General features: G+C 38.8%; 2 protein-coding genes across 2 annotated transcripts in view; one reads left to right on the top strand and one right to left on the bottom strand.

The window, feature by feature from the left end:
• LOC149851404 (DNA N(6)-methyladenine demethylase ALKBH1A-like) overlaps positions 1 to 9,605 on the top strand; it is a 37,557-nt gene extending 27,952 nt beyond the window's left edge. The window contains exon 7 of the mRNA XM_090014936.1: positions 9,034 to 9,605. Within this exon, the coding sequence (XP_089871062.1) occupies positions 9,034 to 9,173 (140 nt within the window). The 3' untranslated portion in view covers positions 9,174 to 9,605. The remainder of the gene's footprint in view (positions 1 to 9,033) is intronic.
• Positions 9,606 to 9,669: 64 nt separating this feature from the next.
• Positions 9,670 to 10,663, bottom strand: LOC149851403 (uncharacterized). The gene has a single exon (XM_090014950.1). The coding sequence runs from the start codon at positions 10,294 to 10,296 to the stop codon at positions 9,670 to 9,672; it is 627 nt and encodes a 208-aa protein (XP_089871076.1). The 5' UTR covers positions 10,297 to 10,663.
• Between the last annotated feature and the right edge of the window lie 5,217 nt (positions 10,664 to 15,880).

Below are 15,880 nucleotides of genomic sequence, written 5' to 3'. Positions count from 1 at the left end.
CCGAATGTATTAACTCAAGTAGTCGTGAAGAAACAAAAGTTCTACTAAGAAATGGTAACCTTTTCATTTTGCCAAGAATGCAGTCTTTAGAAGAAAAAATTTCAGAATTACAATTTTTTTTCAAACTTGAAAAATATTGAATTTTAGACATGTGAGGATGGCCAAGTCTTTTGTACCATAAATCTAATTCTAATTTCTGAACATTATAACAAAATGCATTCTTGGGTAATTCCAAAAAGTTCATGTAATAGAGTCCTCATTCTCTATGCCCTTCTCAAATCAACTTCCCTGATTGACAATCTTGTACCGAACAACCATGAGAAGAGAATGAGATATTACATCCATAGTCCAATATTTGCGAGACAGATAAGAGATTCAAATTAAGTTTAGGGATATATCTAACTTCTGGGATAATTTTTTTTTTGGATTTTTAAAGATTTTCAAAACATTCTATTCCTTTTACTTCAAGAGATGTGCCATCGGCTGTAAAAACCTTTGACACACTTGAGTTATTTTTAAGACATTTAGATAAACTATTAACATTTGCGGTCACGTGAAAAGAAGCACCAAAATCTAAAAGACAAGGAAAGTTACCTGGACCGGAGAAAGATGCAACTGCTACTCCAGTTGAGGAGGATACCCCTTTGAGAAGAGGTTGACGAATTTTCATCAATTGAGCCATATATACAGGTGCATCTTGATCTTTTGACTCAGATTCAACAGATGCAACTCTTTTTTCTCTCTTCTTTTTAACTTTGGACATTGAGGTCTATAGTGCCCCGGTTCATGACAATGATGACAAATGACTTTTCTTTTATCAAAGTCACCGTTTTGCCTTCCAAAATGAGGCGGCTTGTAAGTACGAGTATGATTCTCCGGTCTAGACACAACTAAAACTGAGTCATCATCAACTTTTGGAGTACTTTTTCTAAGTCTATTTTCCTCCATAGTGAGCTCTTCTATAGTATCAACAATAGAAGAAATTTTTCCATGATGTAAAAGGGCCGATTTGGTGGATTCAAACTCCGGCCTTAGACCATTCACAAATTGATAGAAATGTTTCATATCGAGTTGCTTTTGGTGAAGCTCGATATCTTTAGCACAATGCCATTTGGGCTCAAGAAAAACCAAATCTTCTCAAAGTTCGGACAACTCATTGTAATATTCTCGAATAGTTTTATCTTTTTGAGTTATTGTCCGAACTTTGTCTTGTAAATTGCACACATGTGCAATATCTTTAAGGGAATACATGTTTTGAGGTATTCCCAAGCCTTATTGACATGCTCAAACTTAGCTAGACTAGAGCATTTTTTAATGTCTACGCTATTGATGAGCCATGACATAATTTTTGCATGCCCTATCCTCCACTCTTTCCATTTCTTTTCATAAGTGGATAACGCCTTACTCTTTCTCCGTTAGAGGAACCTTTTTATCACTCTTGATAAAAAATAGTTTAGGTTCCGAATCGGAACCATCCATAAACCTTTTCCCCAAATGTGGTGCTTCATAATCGAAGCCCACATTACATAGTTAGTATCATTTAACTTCATAGGAATAATGGTGATCTTATCATTGTCATCCATCTTTTACAAGGGTAAGAGAGGGATAGATAGGAGGAGAGAGAGAGAGAAAAAAAAGAAGAAAAGAAAAAGAGTAGACAAGGGAATAAGAGAGAGGATACAAAACCATTTTTTTTGTAGCACAAATCCGCCATTCTTCAAACAAATCTGTTTGAGCCAATAACAAGGTGATGAAACACTTTTTGTAAATGTGGCACGAAAATCGAGGTAGAAGCACTTCAAGATCTAAGGATTCTGTAGCTCTGATACCATGTAATGAAATGGTGGTCTTCCACAAATGCACAAATAACTCACAAACAAGTGTCTATTGGAGACAGTACAAGCATGACCCTTGAAAGGGTATAAAAGAAAGAACACTTGAAAAATAAATAATTACTTTATTCATGCGCAAAATGCTTAAGAAGCATTGTAATTTACATTAAAGGGGTTCACCCCTATATATACAAAAAAGTGGAAGAGAGATTTGAGCTCTCCAAAAGAGACGTTGGACTCTAGTCCAACCAGAGTTACTGGAAACGCATATACATAAGGGGAAGCGCGCTTCCCCGAGACGCGCTTCGAAAGCGCGAAACATGGCGCTTCCGAAACGCACAGGGAAGCACACGTAAAAAAAGAAACGCGTCCCCCTTTAAAGGGAATCGCGTCCCCCTTTAAAGGGGGACACATTTACGAAATACCAATTTTACCCTTTTTCAAAACGAAATTGACACGTGAAAAACAATAAACTAAAAAAAAATTTCTGAATAAGGGCAAAACAGACATTTTAAAAAAATCGTGAAAACTTAAGAATGAAGGCTCAGGGTTTTGCTTTTTCACCCGACTCCTCTCTCTCTCTCTCTCTCTCTCTCATTTTCGGCCACCGACGACCAACGACCTCCGACGATCTGCGACCTCCGACGACCGGCGACCTCCGACGATCTGCGACCTCCAACGATCGGCGACCTCCGACGATCCGCTACCTCCGACGATCGGCGACCTCTGACGATCGACGACCTCTGACGATCGACGACCTCCTCCTTTGTTGACATCCGAAGACCTCGATCGACGTTGGCAATGTCTCTGTTCAGGTATGTTCCTCTCTCTTCCACTGACGTTCGACGACCTCTCTCTTTCGATTCGCTCGAGGTCTCATCCACTATTCATTCTTGTGTTCAAACTGTTGATCCATCAAAGTGATAGTGATATTCATACCTCTGTGAATGGTTTGTTTCGTGAGTAGCAAGTTGTAGGGATTCAGTGCAGTGGCGTAGCTAGGATTCATGTGTGTGTGTGTGTGGGGGGGGGGGGCGCAAACAGGGGTGTAGCAAAAAAAATTTTTTTGTGTGAGAGTCGGGGGTTCGGGGGCAGCGTCCCCGATTTTTTTTTGACATAAAATAAAAAATGGCTACAATTATTAATAAAAATCTATTTCATATGGACAAATCGAACTATTTGCTGCAGTCAGGGCTGGGTAGGACTGGGCTACAAAAATGGATAAAAATCTATTTCATATGGAATTAGGGCTGGGCTTTTAAAAAAAATAAATAAATAACTGTTACGAGAGCCTCCCGAAATAGTTATTTATTTTTTATTTTTTAAAAGCCCAGTCCTAGCCCAACCCTGATTCCATATGAAATGGATTTTTATCCATTTTTGTAGCCCAGCCCTGACTGCAGCAAATAGTTCGATTTGTCCATATGAAATAGTCTTTTATTAATAATTGTAGCCATTTTTTATTTTATCTCAAAAAAAAAATTGGCTGATTCACAAATTTTGCTATATGCATTGAGTCTTGGACTCTTGGCTGATTCATGTATTGATTCGTTAAATTTGATTTGATGGGCATATTCTGATAAGAATAAATAGAACTAGTCTGCAGTTCTTTTTAGATTGGATTTATCAAGCTTCTACCTATTTGTGATTTCCTGGGTTAAATTAAATCAGTGGTGTTTCAAGTTTCAACTGTCATGTTTGTTTGAGATTTAGTTTGATTAAACTTGAATTTTAAGGCTTGATGCTTTCCTCTGTATTCATTACAGGTGTTAATGCTATTAGAAAAAGGAAATCTGATTGGTTTCATAGTTTTGAAATTTAGATTGTGACTGCCAAACTGTGTGTGATACATATTGTCTGGATTATTATAAGAAATGAGCATGATTAGTTTATGTGCGTTGACACTGAAGTTGTTTAGTAAACCCCACAGTATTTTACGGGAATTCGATTGTAAGGAGGGTTCATGGTTCACTTTGAGTCTTTTTTTTCCTTTTGTTTTCGCATTCCACTCTCCATCTTTTGCTGTTAATAATAGTTTTTTTAAAGTGTTCTAAAATGATTCCTATACTTTTATGATGCAGGTATATTTGCCTGTTCTTTGCTTCATTAATGACCATCACAAGCTATGATCACGATAATTATGATGACGATGATGATTCTTTGTACAATTTGGAGCATGAATCGTCTAGTGGTGTTGGGAAGGACAATGCAAGAAAGGGCAAGACCAAGAGGTCTTCTGATTGTCCATATGAGTTTGAGGACAAAAATGAAAATTGTTTCGATGAGGAAGATGAAGAAGAATATGACTACTATTCTGAAGATGACCAAGATGATGAACCACCTAGCATGCATAAAACAACAGTGCTATGGCGTCATGTATTGAAACAAAAGAAGAGTGGGCAAAGAAAGCAAGGTGGAACCCAGGTTTTTATGTGCAGGCACTGCAAAAATATTTATCATGGGTCATATACTCGAGTTTTTGCACATCTCATGGGATCTTTAAAGGGACAAAGTGTTGGGATTGCCTTTTGCCCTGTAGTTGCAAAAAATGCAGAATTGGCAAAAAAAATTAAGAGGCAAGTTCGCAGAGTGGAGGTTTCATCAAGTGCATTTGAGTTGAGGAGATCAAAAATTGATAATCCGAAGAAGCCTATTAGTATGACTACATCATCTAGTGGAAGCCGAAAAACAGTTGATATTCGTGATATCTTTAAAAAGGTAGAAAGAGATGATGTAAATCACAAAATTATCAGATTTTTGTGTGCAAATGACATACCTTTCAATGTGCTTCGATCACCATATTGGGAAGAGATGATATCTGCAGTTAGTAAAGTGCCTGGATATAAACCCCCATCATATGAAAAAACATGAACAACGTTGCTTGACAATGAGAAAGTGTGTGTTCACAGAGAGTTAAATGAATTTCGAGAAAAGTTTGAGGAGTTTGGAGTTTCCATTGTCTCAGATAGTTGGACAAATATCAAGAACAAACACTTGATAAATATACTTGCCTCAAACTGTTTTGGCTCTATGTTTTTATATGCACGCGATTTTTCTAATGTGCAACAGTCAGCTGCAAACATTGCCAACTTTTTGAAGACGGGATTTAGACTTGTGGGGCCTTCTAATGTAGTGCAAGTGATTACAGACAATGCAACAAATTGCAAGTTAGCAGGTGAAGAGTTAAAACAAACGTATAATTATATTTTTTGGTCACCTTGTGTTGTGCACACACTTAATTTGATCTTTAAGGATTTGGCACATGAGTTTCATTGGTTGGGGGAAACATTTTTGCAGAGTAAAGAAATTGTGAAGTATATTACAAATCATTCAAAGGCACTAGCAATCTTTAAAAGCAATGAAAAATTAGAGTTAATAAAGATTGCAAAAACAAGGTTTGCTTCACATTATACTACTTTGAAGCGCTTGCTTGATGTGAGGGAGAGCTTGAGGCTCATAGTAATTTCAGATACATGGAGTGAGTGAAAGCAGTAATGCACAGATGAAACTATGAAAAAGGGCTGTTACAACAGAAACAACTGTTATTGACGAAGAATATTGAGATTCTGTACGTTTAGCATTATTGATTACAAAACCCATATATAAGATGATTAAATTTTGTGATCATGAAGGCCCTATAATTGGTGATGTGTATGAAGGCATGGACAACATGCTGGGGGAAATCAAAGACAATCTAAAAGGGCAACCAAATTTGTATGAAAAGATTCATAAGATTGTCTCAAATAGATGTGATAGAATGAATGTGCCTCTCTATAGTCTAGCCCACATGCTTACTCCAAAATATTACGAGTCGGAGTATCTCAAGATCCTAGCAGCAGGAGGGGTCAAACGAGTTTCTCCTGGTAAAAATTTTATTCTATTTATTTAATAAAGTTTAAAGTTTAAAGTTTAACGATTTAATTGTTTTATTATTTTATTTGCATTTTCTTGTTATAGTTATTAAACATTTTTTTTTGCAGAAAAGGATAATGATATCTTAGACGGTGCAATGCTCGCGCTTGAAGTGATATCTGTTAGAAATGAAAAGCTATCTACACTTTATAGGTCACAACTTATGGCTTTTGCATCAATAAGTGGAAGATTTAGCCGAAATGCAGCAAGAATATATGCACTGAATCCTACAATGTCGGTGCTTAATTAGTGGCGTTTTTATGGTGGTGATACACCTGAGTTGAGAGCATTAGCCATTAAGGTTTTATCTCAACCTATTAGTACATCTTCTGCAGAAAGAGTGTGGAGCACCTATAGTTATATTCACAATGTTAAAAGAAATAGGCTCAATGAAGATCGTGCTGATACCTTAGTGTATATTCATTCCAATTTTCGATTGATTGACATGTATGATTAAATTATATTGTACTTTTGTTTTGACATTTTTTTTCTTTTTTTCTATCATTGATTATTTATTACCATTCATATTTTATATTCTTGTTATAAAAAGGTGCAACAATCGCTACAAAGAAGGTCCTAGTCGAAAATGGGATATCAATCCAGAACTTCTTATTGTAGAAGAAAATACGTTGAGATTGGAGGACATGCGTTGGAGAGATTTGGATGATAGTGCACAACAATCAAGCACTATTTCCAAATTCAAACCCAAAGATGCACAAACAAGAGCTCCATTACCTCCAATAATCATACGTACAAATGAAGTTGAAGATGATACAAATCAATCCAACAGAGCTAATAGAACTGCAGATATACAAGAGCGACCATCAGTTCCTCATGGTCGCTCTTGTATACAAGGCGGCATCACATTGAGTGTAGGTTTGTTTGATGAAAAGCCATGCTTCATTGACTCTCTTAAACTCAAGAATAGTCTCACAAGTATCTTCACTCATACTTCCTATGAATAGGGAAAAAACTTTGGCATAAGCTATTTCCCATTTTTTCAAAGTCTTTTTTATAGCTTACAAGAGCCTTCTCTCTTTCATCTCCTTGAAGAACCTCTTCTTTAATTGTTCCATCATTTTTTTTATGGATTTTGTGAGAGTAAATTGTGGTTCAATTGCGGAACCATCAACGTATTCTCACAAACCTTTTCCAATAAGGATCCTCTTGATGGCATTAGCCCATAAATTATAATTCTTTCCATTAAATTTTATTGGCACTACCATCACAACTTCCTTATCGGCCAGGTAACCAAAATACACAAGGCAAGAGAATAGAATAAAGAGTAGAAAACACTCCTTCTATGCATCCAAGAAATGATAAATCTTCAAGATAAGTGGTTGACATGCTTCCCAATGCAAGGCCCAATCTTCTCAAACAATCAAATACGCTTGAAGGAGCACCAAATATCACCAAAGAATCGATCTAGGCTCTGATACCATGCCACGATTCAATACGATTCTTCAATGAGCCACTCAACACAGGCAATATTGAAATAAGCCACTTAAGGGATGAAATGCATATAAAGAATACAACTTATATTAGGGAAAAACCCTTGAAGAAAAAGAGTTACTTAAGAGGAGGGGGGACAACCCTATATATACAAGAAAGAGGCTCCATAGAACTGTTGGGGCCTACCCAACGGCTACGTTGGGATATTTACAAAAAGGAAAAAATAAAGAATAAAAATACAAAAAGGAAAAATGGAAAACATATTTACATGTGAAAAGACCAAAATGCCCTTGTGAGGCATATGAGCAGATATATATATACCTAATTTTTGAAAATTATTATATCGTACAAAGCGTATCCGCATCACATCCCACTTCTGCATCCGTATCCATGTGACATAGGTAAGAGGGCCTGTTAGAAGTACCCATGTTACAAAGATAATACTTTATATGTACATAATAAATGAGCTCACGCTATTGTTTGAGCTTGGGCTCATTTAACTTATTGAGCTTATGTCTAAAAGTACAAGATCTGATCATTTTATAAGCAAACAAGCTCGACCTGAGCTTTAACTGGCCCATGCTATTTGTCAATGCATATGCTTCACAACTAACTCACATTGTTGGAAGATTAGCTTAGATGTTGCTTAAAGTTTATGCATTAAAAAACGTGCAAATGCTGGTTGAGGGATTACTTTGAAGCAATTTAACTACTGATGGTTAGTCTTAGAGAATTATTTGACTCTTAATGATGAGGTGTTGAGTTCTGTTTGTTTTCTTGTTTCTATCATGGAAAATATTTGCGCTCAATTAGGAATCCACTTTGATAAGAACTTGTTGACTTTTATGCTAACTTTATTTTCTGTTACATGACAGCGACTTCAGACATCAATACATTTCTATCTTGTAAGGATATGGACATGGAAACAGATGCAATATGAACTAATGAATTGAATTCATTAATTCTTTAAAAACTAGGGCACAGGGATGCATTTGTCTATATATAAGTATGTATATAGATATAATTTTAATTTACGTATAACATATAAGCTTGAATATATCATTTAAAAATAATTTAAAATTCCATAACATGTAAGCTTAATGCAACTGTATATTTTTTCATTATTATTATTATTTTTTTAAATTTAAAGAGAGGAGAGAGGCCTAATCAGTTTTCGGGATGTGTGTGTGTGTGTGTGAGAGAGAGAGAGAGAGAGAGAGTTTCAGTTTTTTGGGGAATGAAAATGCCTGTGTATTAACGAGAAGGGGAGAGTTTAGTCTCTGTGTTCAAAACTTGAGGGGTGCCTTGTTCAAATAAAATTTATAAAATAATAAACACTTTTTTTATTAGACACAGTGTGACCATGTTGGACATGAGGTTTGACCGTGTCCTGCATGAATCGGGTCATACATGGTGTCATTTTCCAAATGGTGTCGTATTATGTATCACATGCAAAAAAGCATTTGTCCCTGTGACATGGATACTATTACAGAAATTGCATCTAAAATAAAAATAAGATATGAGGATATTCAGTTTTCTGTACCCAATGCAAAAGATGATCTTGAATTGTCCCAGGCTGTGGATTCACTCCCATAAAAACAGTTTATAGTTATCTTACAAATCAAGTTCCTTGTGGCTGAAATGATTAGCAACCTCAAGCTGGATAGTGATGTCTATCTTTTGGAGAGATCGCTTTTGATACTCTTATTATTGAACCCATGTTTATTCAAGCTGATATGAGCTGGCCTCCTACATGCTGTCTTCAGTATAGTTTATTTTATGCTTTTGTTTTCCTTTGTCATGATTTCAACCTTTTTATTTGTCTATAATTCTGCAGGAGTACCGCGAATTTTCATAGATGAAGAAAATGCAGATATTTCTGTTCTTGCTTCACAGTTTTCTAGCACAGATGAGCTCTGTTACAAGGATTATATTCAGGCGTCAAGGATCAATATCAATATCAGACAAGTTTACTGATTATATCTTTACGAACAATACAAGATTTTGCAACTTTAAAATTCATGATCTCAGAACCAACTGATCTTTTTTGGCTTAGCCATCAAAGCCGGTGTTCATTTTGAGTGCTCTGAAGGGAAAGCAGAAACACTTCTCTGACTATGGTGCTTTATTCACGTTTTTGATTGCTTGCATTGAGGCAGCAAGTGTTTGAACAATGAATGTAAAGAAAGAAGAAAAGAGTCCATATCTCCTGTGATCACCATCAGTCGAACACTTAACTGCCTCTTTTTGCTGATTCAGGATGGTCATTAGAGGAGGGACTTTTTGGGACCTTCTAGTTTTAGGAACATCATGTGAATTAATGAAACAGCTAAAAGACAGGAAGGCTAGAAATTAACCTCTAGTTCCTGCACGATTGTTTAAAGTGCGCATGAGGATTACATGAACTTCAGATTACTCCTTAATCTTTGCTGCTGCATCTGTCGTCTTGAAATTTTATTGTGTGATCTGAAGACTATAGGCGAAACTGTTGCTGACATGCTTGGCAAGTAACGTCCATGCAGGTGGAATCAACATGTCGAGTTGCCTTCTCCTTCATCCTCTGTGCCCTGTTCATCTCTTCTGCTGCCTTCTCCCATATGTGCCTTGCACATGCAAACTCAGACTCTGCCAACTCCATCTCCCGCTTCGTCAATTCTCTCACTCTCTCTGCATATGCCTTCTCCACAGTGGCAAGCCGCAGCTGTTCCTCTGCTTGTCGTTTCATTGCTTCTGCGCAACTTATGTCGCTCCTCGCTTCTGCATATCCCTTGATAACATTCTCAAATGCATGGTCACCACCATGGTGGAGGAAAGCATGTTGTCTAGTTGATCTGGCTGAAGAGCTGTAACTGTTCCCAGGTTGTGAACTGCTTGAGAGTTGCAGATCAGTTGATGGTAGGTCGGTGCATTCGGCGGTGCTACCAGGGAAAGAGATGCAAGATAACCTTGGCGATGGAAACTCTGATTTCTTACTAGTGGAATATTTATCTGGTAGGAGTTGCAACTCTCTGTGCTCCATAAGGAAGAACAGGAACAAAGTAGAAAGGGGTGGTATGAGCACGGATAGCAGATGGTCTGAGTACCTATTTGTATTGAGCATGCCATATTGGTGCTGAGGTGGGAAGAAGGAATGGATCACGTTGTTTGTTCTCTCTTTTTCAGGCTAGATGGGTTTGTTTGGATTTGTTGTTTGTGTTGGGAGGGAAGTGTGGATGTGTAATCATTATCCTTGCACGTGTTAGTGGGTTTGCTCCTCTCTCTTTTGCCTTTTGGAATGCTTTTGGGTAGGCCTTAAGTTGTCGGTCTTAGTACTAAAGCTGCACCTTTTGCAGCCAGGCTTAGGGCAGGTGGGTCTGGACACTGTTTAAATTTGTGCCAACAAAAAGAATGCCCCGGCATTCGCATCTGACTTTCCTTTATTTGATCTTGGTTTTGCTGGATTTGTACCCCAGGAAAATTAATTTGTGAAGTTTTGAATGCAAATTGAGTTTGGCTTGGAAAAAGTTGAAAAATGATGCATTATTTGGCCTTTTAGTAGAGGTGGGCAATGGGCCGGCCGCCGGGGCCTATAAATTAGGCCTGGATTGGTCCTTCGGCCCTGCCTGACACGGGCAATGGGCATTGGCCCGGCTTGGCCATATATATATATATAGGCCTGGTCTGATAAGTTCACGGGCCGGTCTGAACCGGGCTTTTGGCCCGGTCCATTAGCGGGCCGGCCTTGTTTCCCACACCTACCTTTTAGTGTGAGGCAAGATGCATATAGAGCTCAATTTGATAGATGATTAAGGGATGGGTGGCGGTCGAAGTATAAGCTTAAATGAGTATTTGTCATCTGATTGTTATTCCGATAATTGTTTATATAATGTTGGGATCATAACTAATTGAATCATGAAAGCAATGAACAGGTTAGGAATTGCATCTTGACCACCTTGTTTGCCTATCATCCCATTCTTTAGCATTGATTGGGAACCATCTGTTTCGCAAATTGAGTCACATTTGGTAATAACGATGTGAGAGATGATTAACTTGAGTTCTCTAATTGCGCCTAATTGGTTACTGAGCATCACTTTCAATTGGATCATGGCCCATCTTATTCACTGATCTTCCCTAGTGGATCATGGCCCATCTTATTCACTGATCTTCCCCAAGTGGTGTGATGCTTAGAAGTTCCCTATTCATCATTAGTGCTTCTGCATCATTATGATTACCACCTGCCTGAAACTGAAATCTTATAGGATGTTCTGAATCAGATTGGGGACTATGTTGGAGACCTGTATATTTCATCCAATAATCGGTGGTGGATTAACAGTATGAAATCTTCTGTGGAAGGAAGAATTCCCTTGCCCAGCAGCTGCTCGAAGTGTGCACAGCTATGTCACAAGTGCAAATTTTGTTTCAGACAACCAGATTTGTTGTTGTGCAGATTCTTTTGTATTGTTTAGATCAGGGACAAGATTGTATCATTTGGAAAGATAAACCGCCTGAATGGGAGGTGGATCTATCTTACCTGTAATTGAAGTATTTTTTTACATTTATTAAAAAATCATTGATTCAGTATCGTATCGTTTTTCTGCTGATACGATACATATCGGCCGCTGATACTGAGTTACTGACAACATTGGCATAGTCAATTTTTATATTCAATTCCAGTAGAAACCCATCAATTCTTGATAGCTCACAGAGTCGGGAATTGGCTGGGGGAGCAGCCAACAACACCTCCTTGGGCGTTTTTCCACAGTTTTTTTTTCTGATAGGCAAGCTGGGTTTAGGCAGACCCCACCAGTTATACAACTATACCATTGGGTTTTGAACCTGCAACGTCCCAACACAAGGTGACTTGCACTAAATGCGCCTAGCAGAAAGGCGGAGCCCCCCGTTGGTTATTTTTCCACAGTTAGAACCGAGAAGAAGCCTTCCTAATCAGATCCAGATTTAAATTGCGTGTGGAAGTAAACTTGCCAAAGATGAGATGTCTACTACGTGATTCTTTCATAAATCCCCCCAACAGTGTTACATCCTGCACTTGCATGTTTGGATTCTGATACTTGTCTGCATTTGCCTATGGCCATCCATATTTAGAAAGCAATAACGTTGAGATCTCTGTGACAAATATCGCGATATTTATAAAAATATCACCGATATATTGCGAGAAATTGCCTGAAAGTTTAAAACAAAATTTTCTCGCGAGATTTCCAAGCTGTGACAAATATCGCAATATTTATATTTTTAAAAGATATTTACCATAAAAACCCGAGTTTTTTATTTTTGAATGTGTTTTATTTATATTTTCTTATAAAATTTAATTTTATATATTTTTAATTTATTTTTTATTCTTGAGATTTTGCCGAAAAAACACGAGATTTATGAATTTTTTTAAAATCTCCAGAGTTTTTTGCCTGCAGAGATTTTGCCGTTTTTAACTTTTGTCACCATGGTTGAGACCACACGAAGATATATTACACAAATTCAGACCACTGAATTCGGTCTCTTCAATGAGTTTAAAACTAGGCAATAGGCGTCTTATTGCTTATTTCTAAAGCTTCTAAGACGTGGAACCCCACTTGAGATCTTACATGACCTCCATAGCCCTGTCTGTGCAACACCATGTTTACGTAGGTGGACCTTGAAACAGTGCCAAAGATGGAGATGGTACCAATGAACCAACATTATTTTATTGACTCCACATCAATCTTTCATTTATACATATCTGAGCAACTAGTTGCAAGATGGGTCAGTGCATCATGGGACCATGAGGACGGTGGATCCAGGCCCACAAAATAAAAGACATGTTAAATTGAAATTATTTTTGGACCGATCCTTTGAGAGAGAGAGAGAGAGAGAGAGAGAGAGAGAGAGAGAGAGAGAGAGAGAGAGAGAGAGAGAGAGAGAGAGAGAGAGAGAGAGAGAGAGGTCACCGCCACATGCCAAAGCTGCAAGTGGGCTGGATTGCTTGTGGGTGGGTGGTGGGAGGCCTTATAGTCCTGCATAAGCAGGGTCCATAATCTTCATTTTGCACTAGGGTGGGCCTCGCCCTAGCAAACCAGGGATGTGATAGGCTGCTTTTCCAGGGAAAAGGTGGCGTGCTGGGTGTGTACATGTGCACTGCTTAGTTATCAGATGGGTTAAACCTTTTTGAGGAAGAGGAACACCCAAAAGGATGGGTCGCTTTTGGTTGTACAATCATCTCTTTATCATGGTCTCCCACTAACACCCACACATCCTGCCCTGTTTGCAACACCAGACCACCAAAAGCCAATGTTTGGCTAAGACAATGAGACCCATCATCTCTTCCTTTTTCAAAGTGTCCATCTAGAACTTCCACATCAGTCATTCATTGCTTTGTTTCACACCAGGATTTGTGTAGATCACACATCCAGCTGCCAATAACAAAATCCAACTCAAAAACTGATTGTGTTCCAAACTTGGTTTGGGCTGAGATGGCACCAAACTCAAGGCTAGGTCTGAGCCCATTCAAGACAAGCTCATCTTCCATAGTTCCAGTCCTCTAAGTCAGTCTATTTTTTCAGGCAAGAAAGCCACCAAGATCGAGCCCTAATTGGTCGTACCCTATTGTGGTAAACTTCAGAGGGCGGACCGATCCCCTGTGCTGCTCAATACCTGCTATAGTGATGTAAACCGGTCGCTGGATTTTGGGAGAAAATCTAATTTACCTCTAATCCTATGCAAGTTATACTACGAAAAACAAGAAAGCAGGAACAATGGAAATTAAGCCTCGCTTTGCTCCTGCATCACGCAGGTTTGATCACAGAGAATCAAAGTTTGAAGAGTATCTTTTAGCAATTTATTTTCAACCAAGCACATATAAACTTGCAATTAATAGTAATCATGTAAAAATCAATTTTACATTGTAATCTATTTTTGGTTTTCTGCAGATTAGAAAAAAATCTTTTATCTAGACAGGGTGCACTTAGGAACATTTATGATTTCTGTGATTTCCCAGCCGTTGGTGCATCCTTTTGTGCATAGACAGCCACCGGATGGCACCAAACAATATGATCAGCTTCTTTTATGCAAGTGGCCAACAGTGGTGGCCCTGAAACTAGTCCATCAACTGCCATTGTCCTAAGAATGTTCAACATGGCATTGAAAATGAAATTCTGAATTGCAGGCTTTTACGCGCTGTGATGCATGTGCCTTATGTCTAGGGCTGGAAAACGAGATAAGCTGCTCATGGCTCGGCTTGTAAAGCACTTGTTTGAACTTGTAAAATAGCAGCCCAACTGGTGCTGCATTTGTCAGTGGTGGCTCTGCTCGGCGTGGTGGTGCCTGTGGCTGGAGCGGAATCGCGGGTAAATATTCAAATCTTCATTTGATTTATCTTCATATTCAATCAGACATCCAAGGCTGCGCGCAGGTGAAATGGCTGAATTCTGATCATAGATGGATTGGTGCTTTGGAATTTGACCTTTTCTTCTATACTGTTATCTTTCCTCCCCATCTCCCTCTGTACTATCTTTCTGTATCTGATACTTTTCCGGTGATCCCTCATCACCCTTAGGGGCAAGTTTGAAAGCCAGAAAGATGTAGAAAAAGTGATGCAAAATGAAAAAACCCTACTTATTTTCTGACCTTTTCAAACAAGAAAGACTTTTTGGCTGAGAGTTTTTCTAAAAAGTACACTTCTTGATAGAAAACATTCCTCCATTAAAGAGTGGAGAAATGTTTCCTACTAAAAGAATTTATTTTTACACTCCCCACCACCCATCTCACCATATTTCACCACCACCACCACCACCACCGACCATCACTATCATCACCACCCTCCTCTTTCTCTCATTTTTTCACATTTTTCTACTCTATTTTTCTCATGCTATACAAACAAGCTAAAAACTTTCTTTTAGAAAACTTAGAAAAACTCTCGTAGGCAAAACTTTCAAGAGTTTTACTCTCTTCCAAACATGCCCTTAATGATTGTTCTCAGGGAAAAAAGAGCTTTAGATATATTTTATATCATAAATGGTTGAAGTATTTGTCTTGCAAGCAACAAATTTAAAGATAAAATCTTATTGCCTCCTACTAGGTTTGGGAAACGAACCAAGCAGCTCATAGTTCGGGTCAGCTTGGATCATCCTATGCTCGTTCATGTCAAGTTCGTTTAAATGACTGGCTGATCAAGAGCTCGTTAGTCACAGACAAGCCAAGCACAAACATGAGCTGTTTGTCTCGGCCCGGCTCGTATAGTCTCGTTAAAATAATCTTATATAGTTTTTATGCATGCATGATACCTCAGCTGGTTGGATGGTCATACTTGGATGCATCAAATCAAGGGCAGTGGGGCGGGGGACAAGGTCTCCACCCCCGCCCCGCCTCAAGATTAGAACCTCCATCCCCGCCTCCATCCCCGGCAGGGATGGATTTTAACCTCCACCCTCGCCTTCATCCCCATTTGATGTCCTCCATCCCCGGTCCGGTTCAAACGGGGATGAGGCGGGGCTGGGCGGGAATGAGGCGGGGAAAAGTGGCAGGGACGGGGTGGGGTGGGGAAAAGGGTACGTCCATCCCCGCCTCCATCCCCGAACGGGGATGGATTTTAACCTTCGTCCCCGCCTCCATCCCTGTTTCATACCCTTCATCCCCAATCCAAACGGGGCGAGGCAGGGCGGGGCCCTGCTTTCCCCCGGTCCACTGCCATCCCTAGTCATCGCAACCACCCTGTCTTA

This window comes from Nuphar pumila, chromosome 1 (assembly GCF_984573655.1).
Source record: "Nuphar pumila chromosome 1, dmNupPumi1.hap1.1, whole genome shotgun sequence".
NCBI classification, from domain to species: domain Eukaryota; kingdom Viridiplantae; phylum Streptophyta; class Magnoliopsida; order Nymphaeales; family Nymphaeaceae; genus Nuphar; species Nuphar pumila.
The sequence above is the reverse complement of the archived record's forward strand: the minus strand, read 5'-3'. Positions and strand labels throughout refer to the sequence as shown.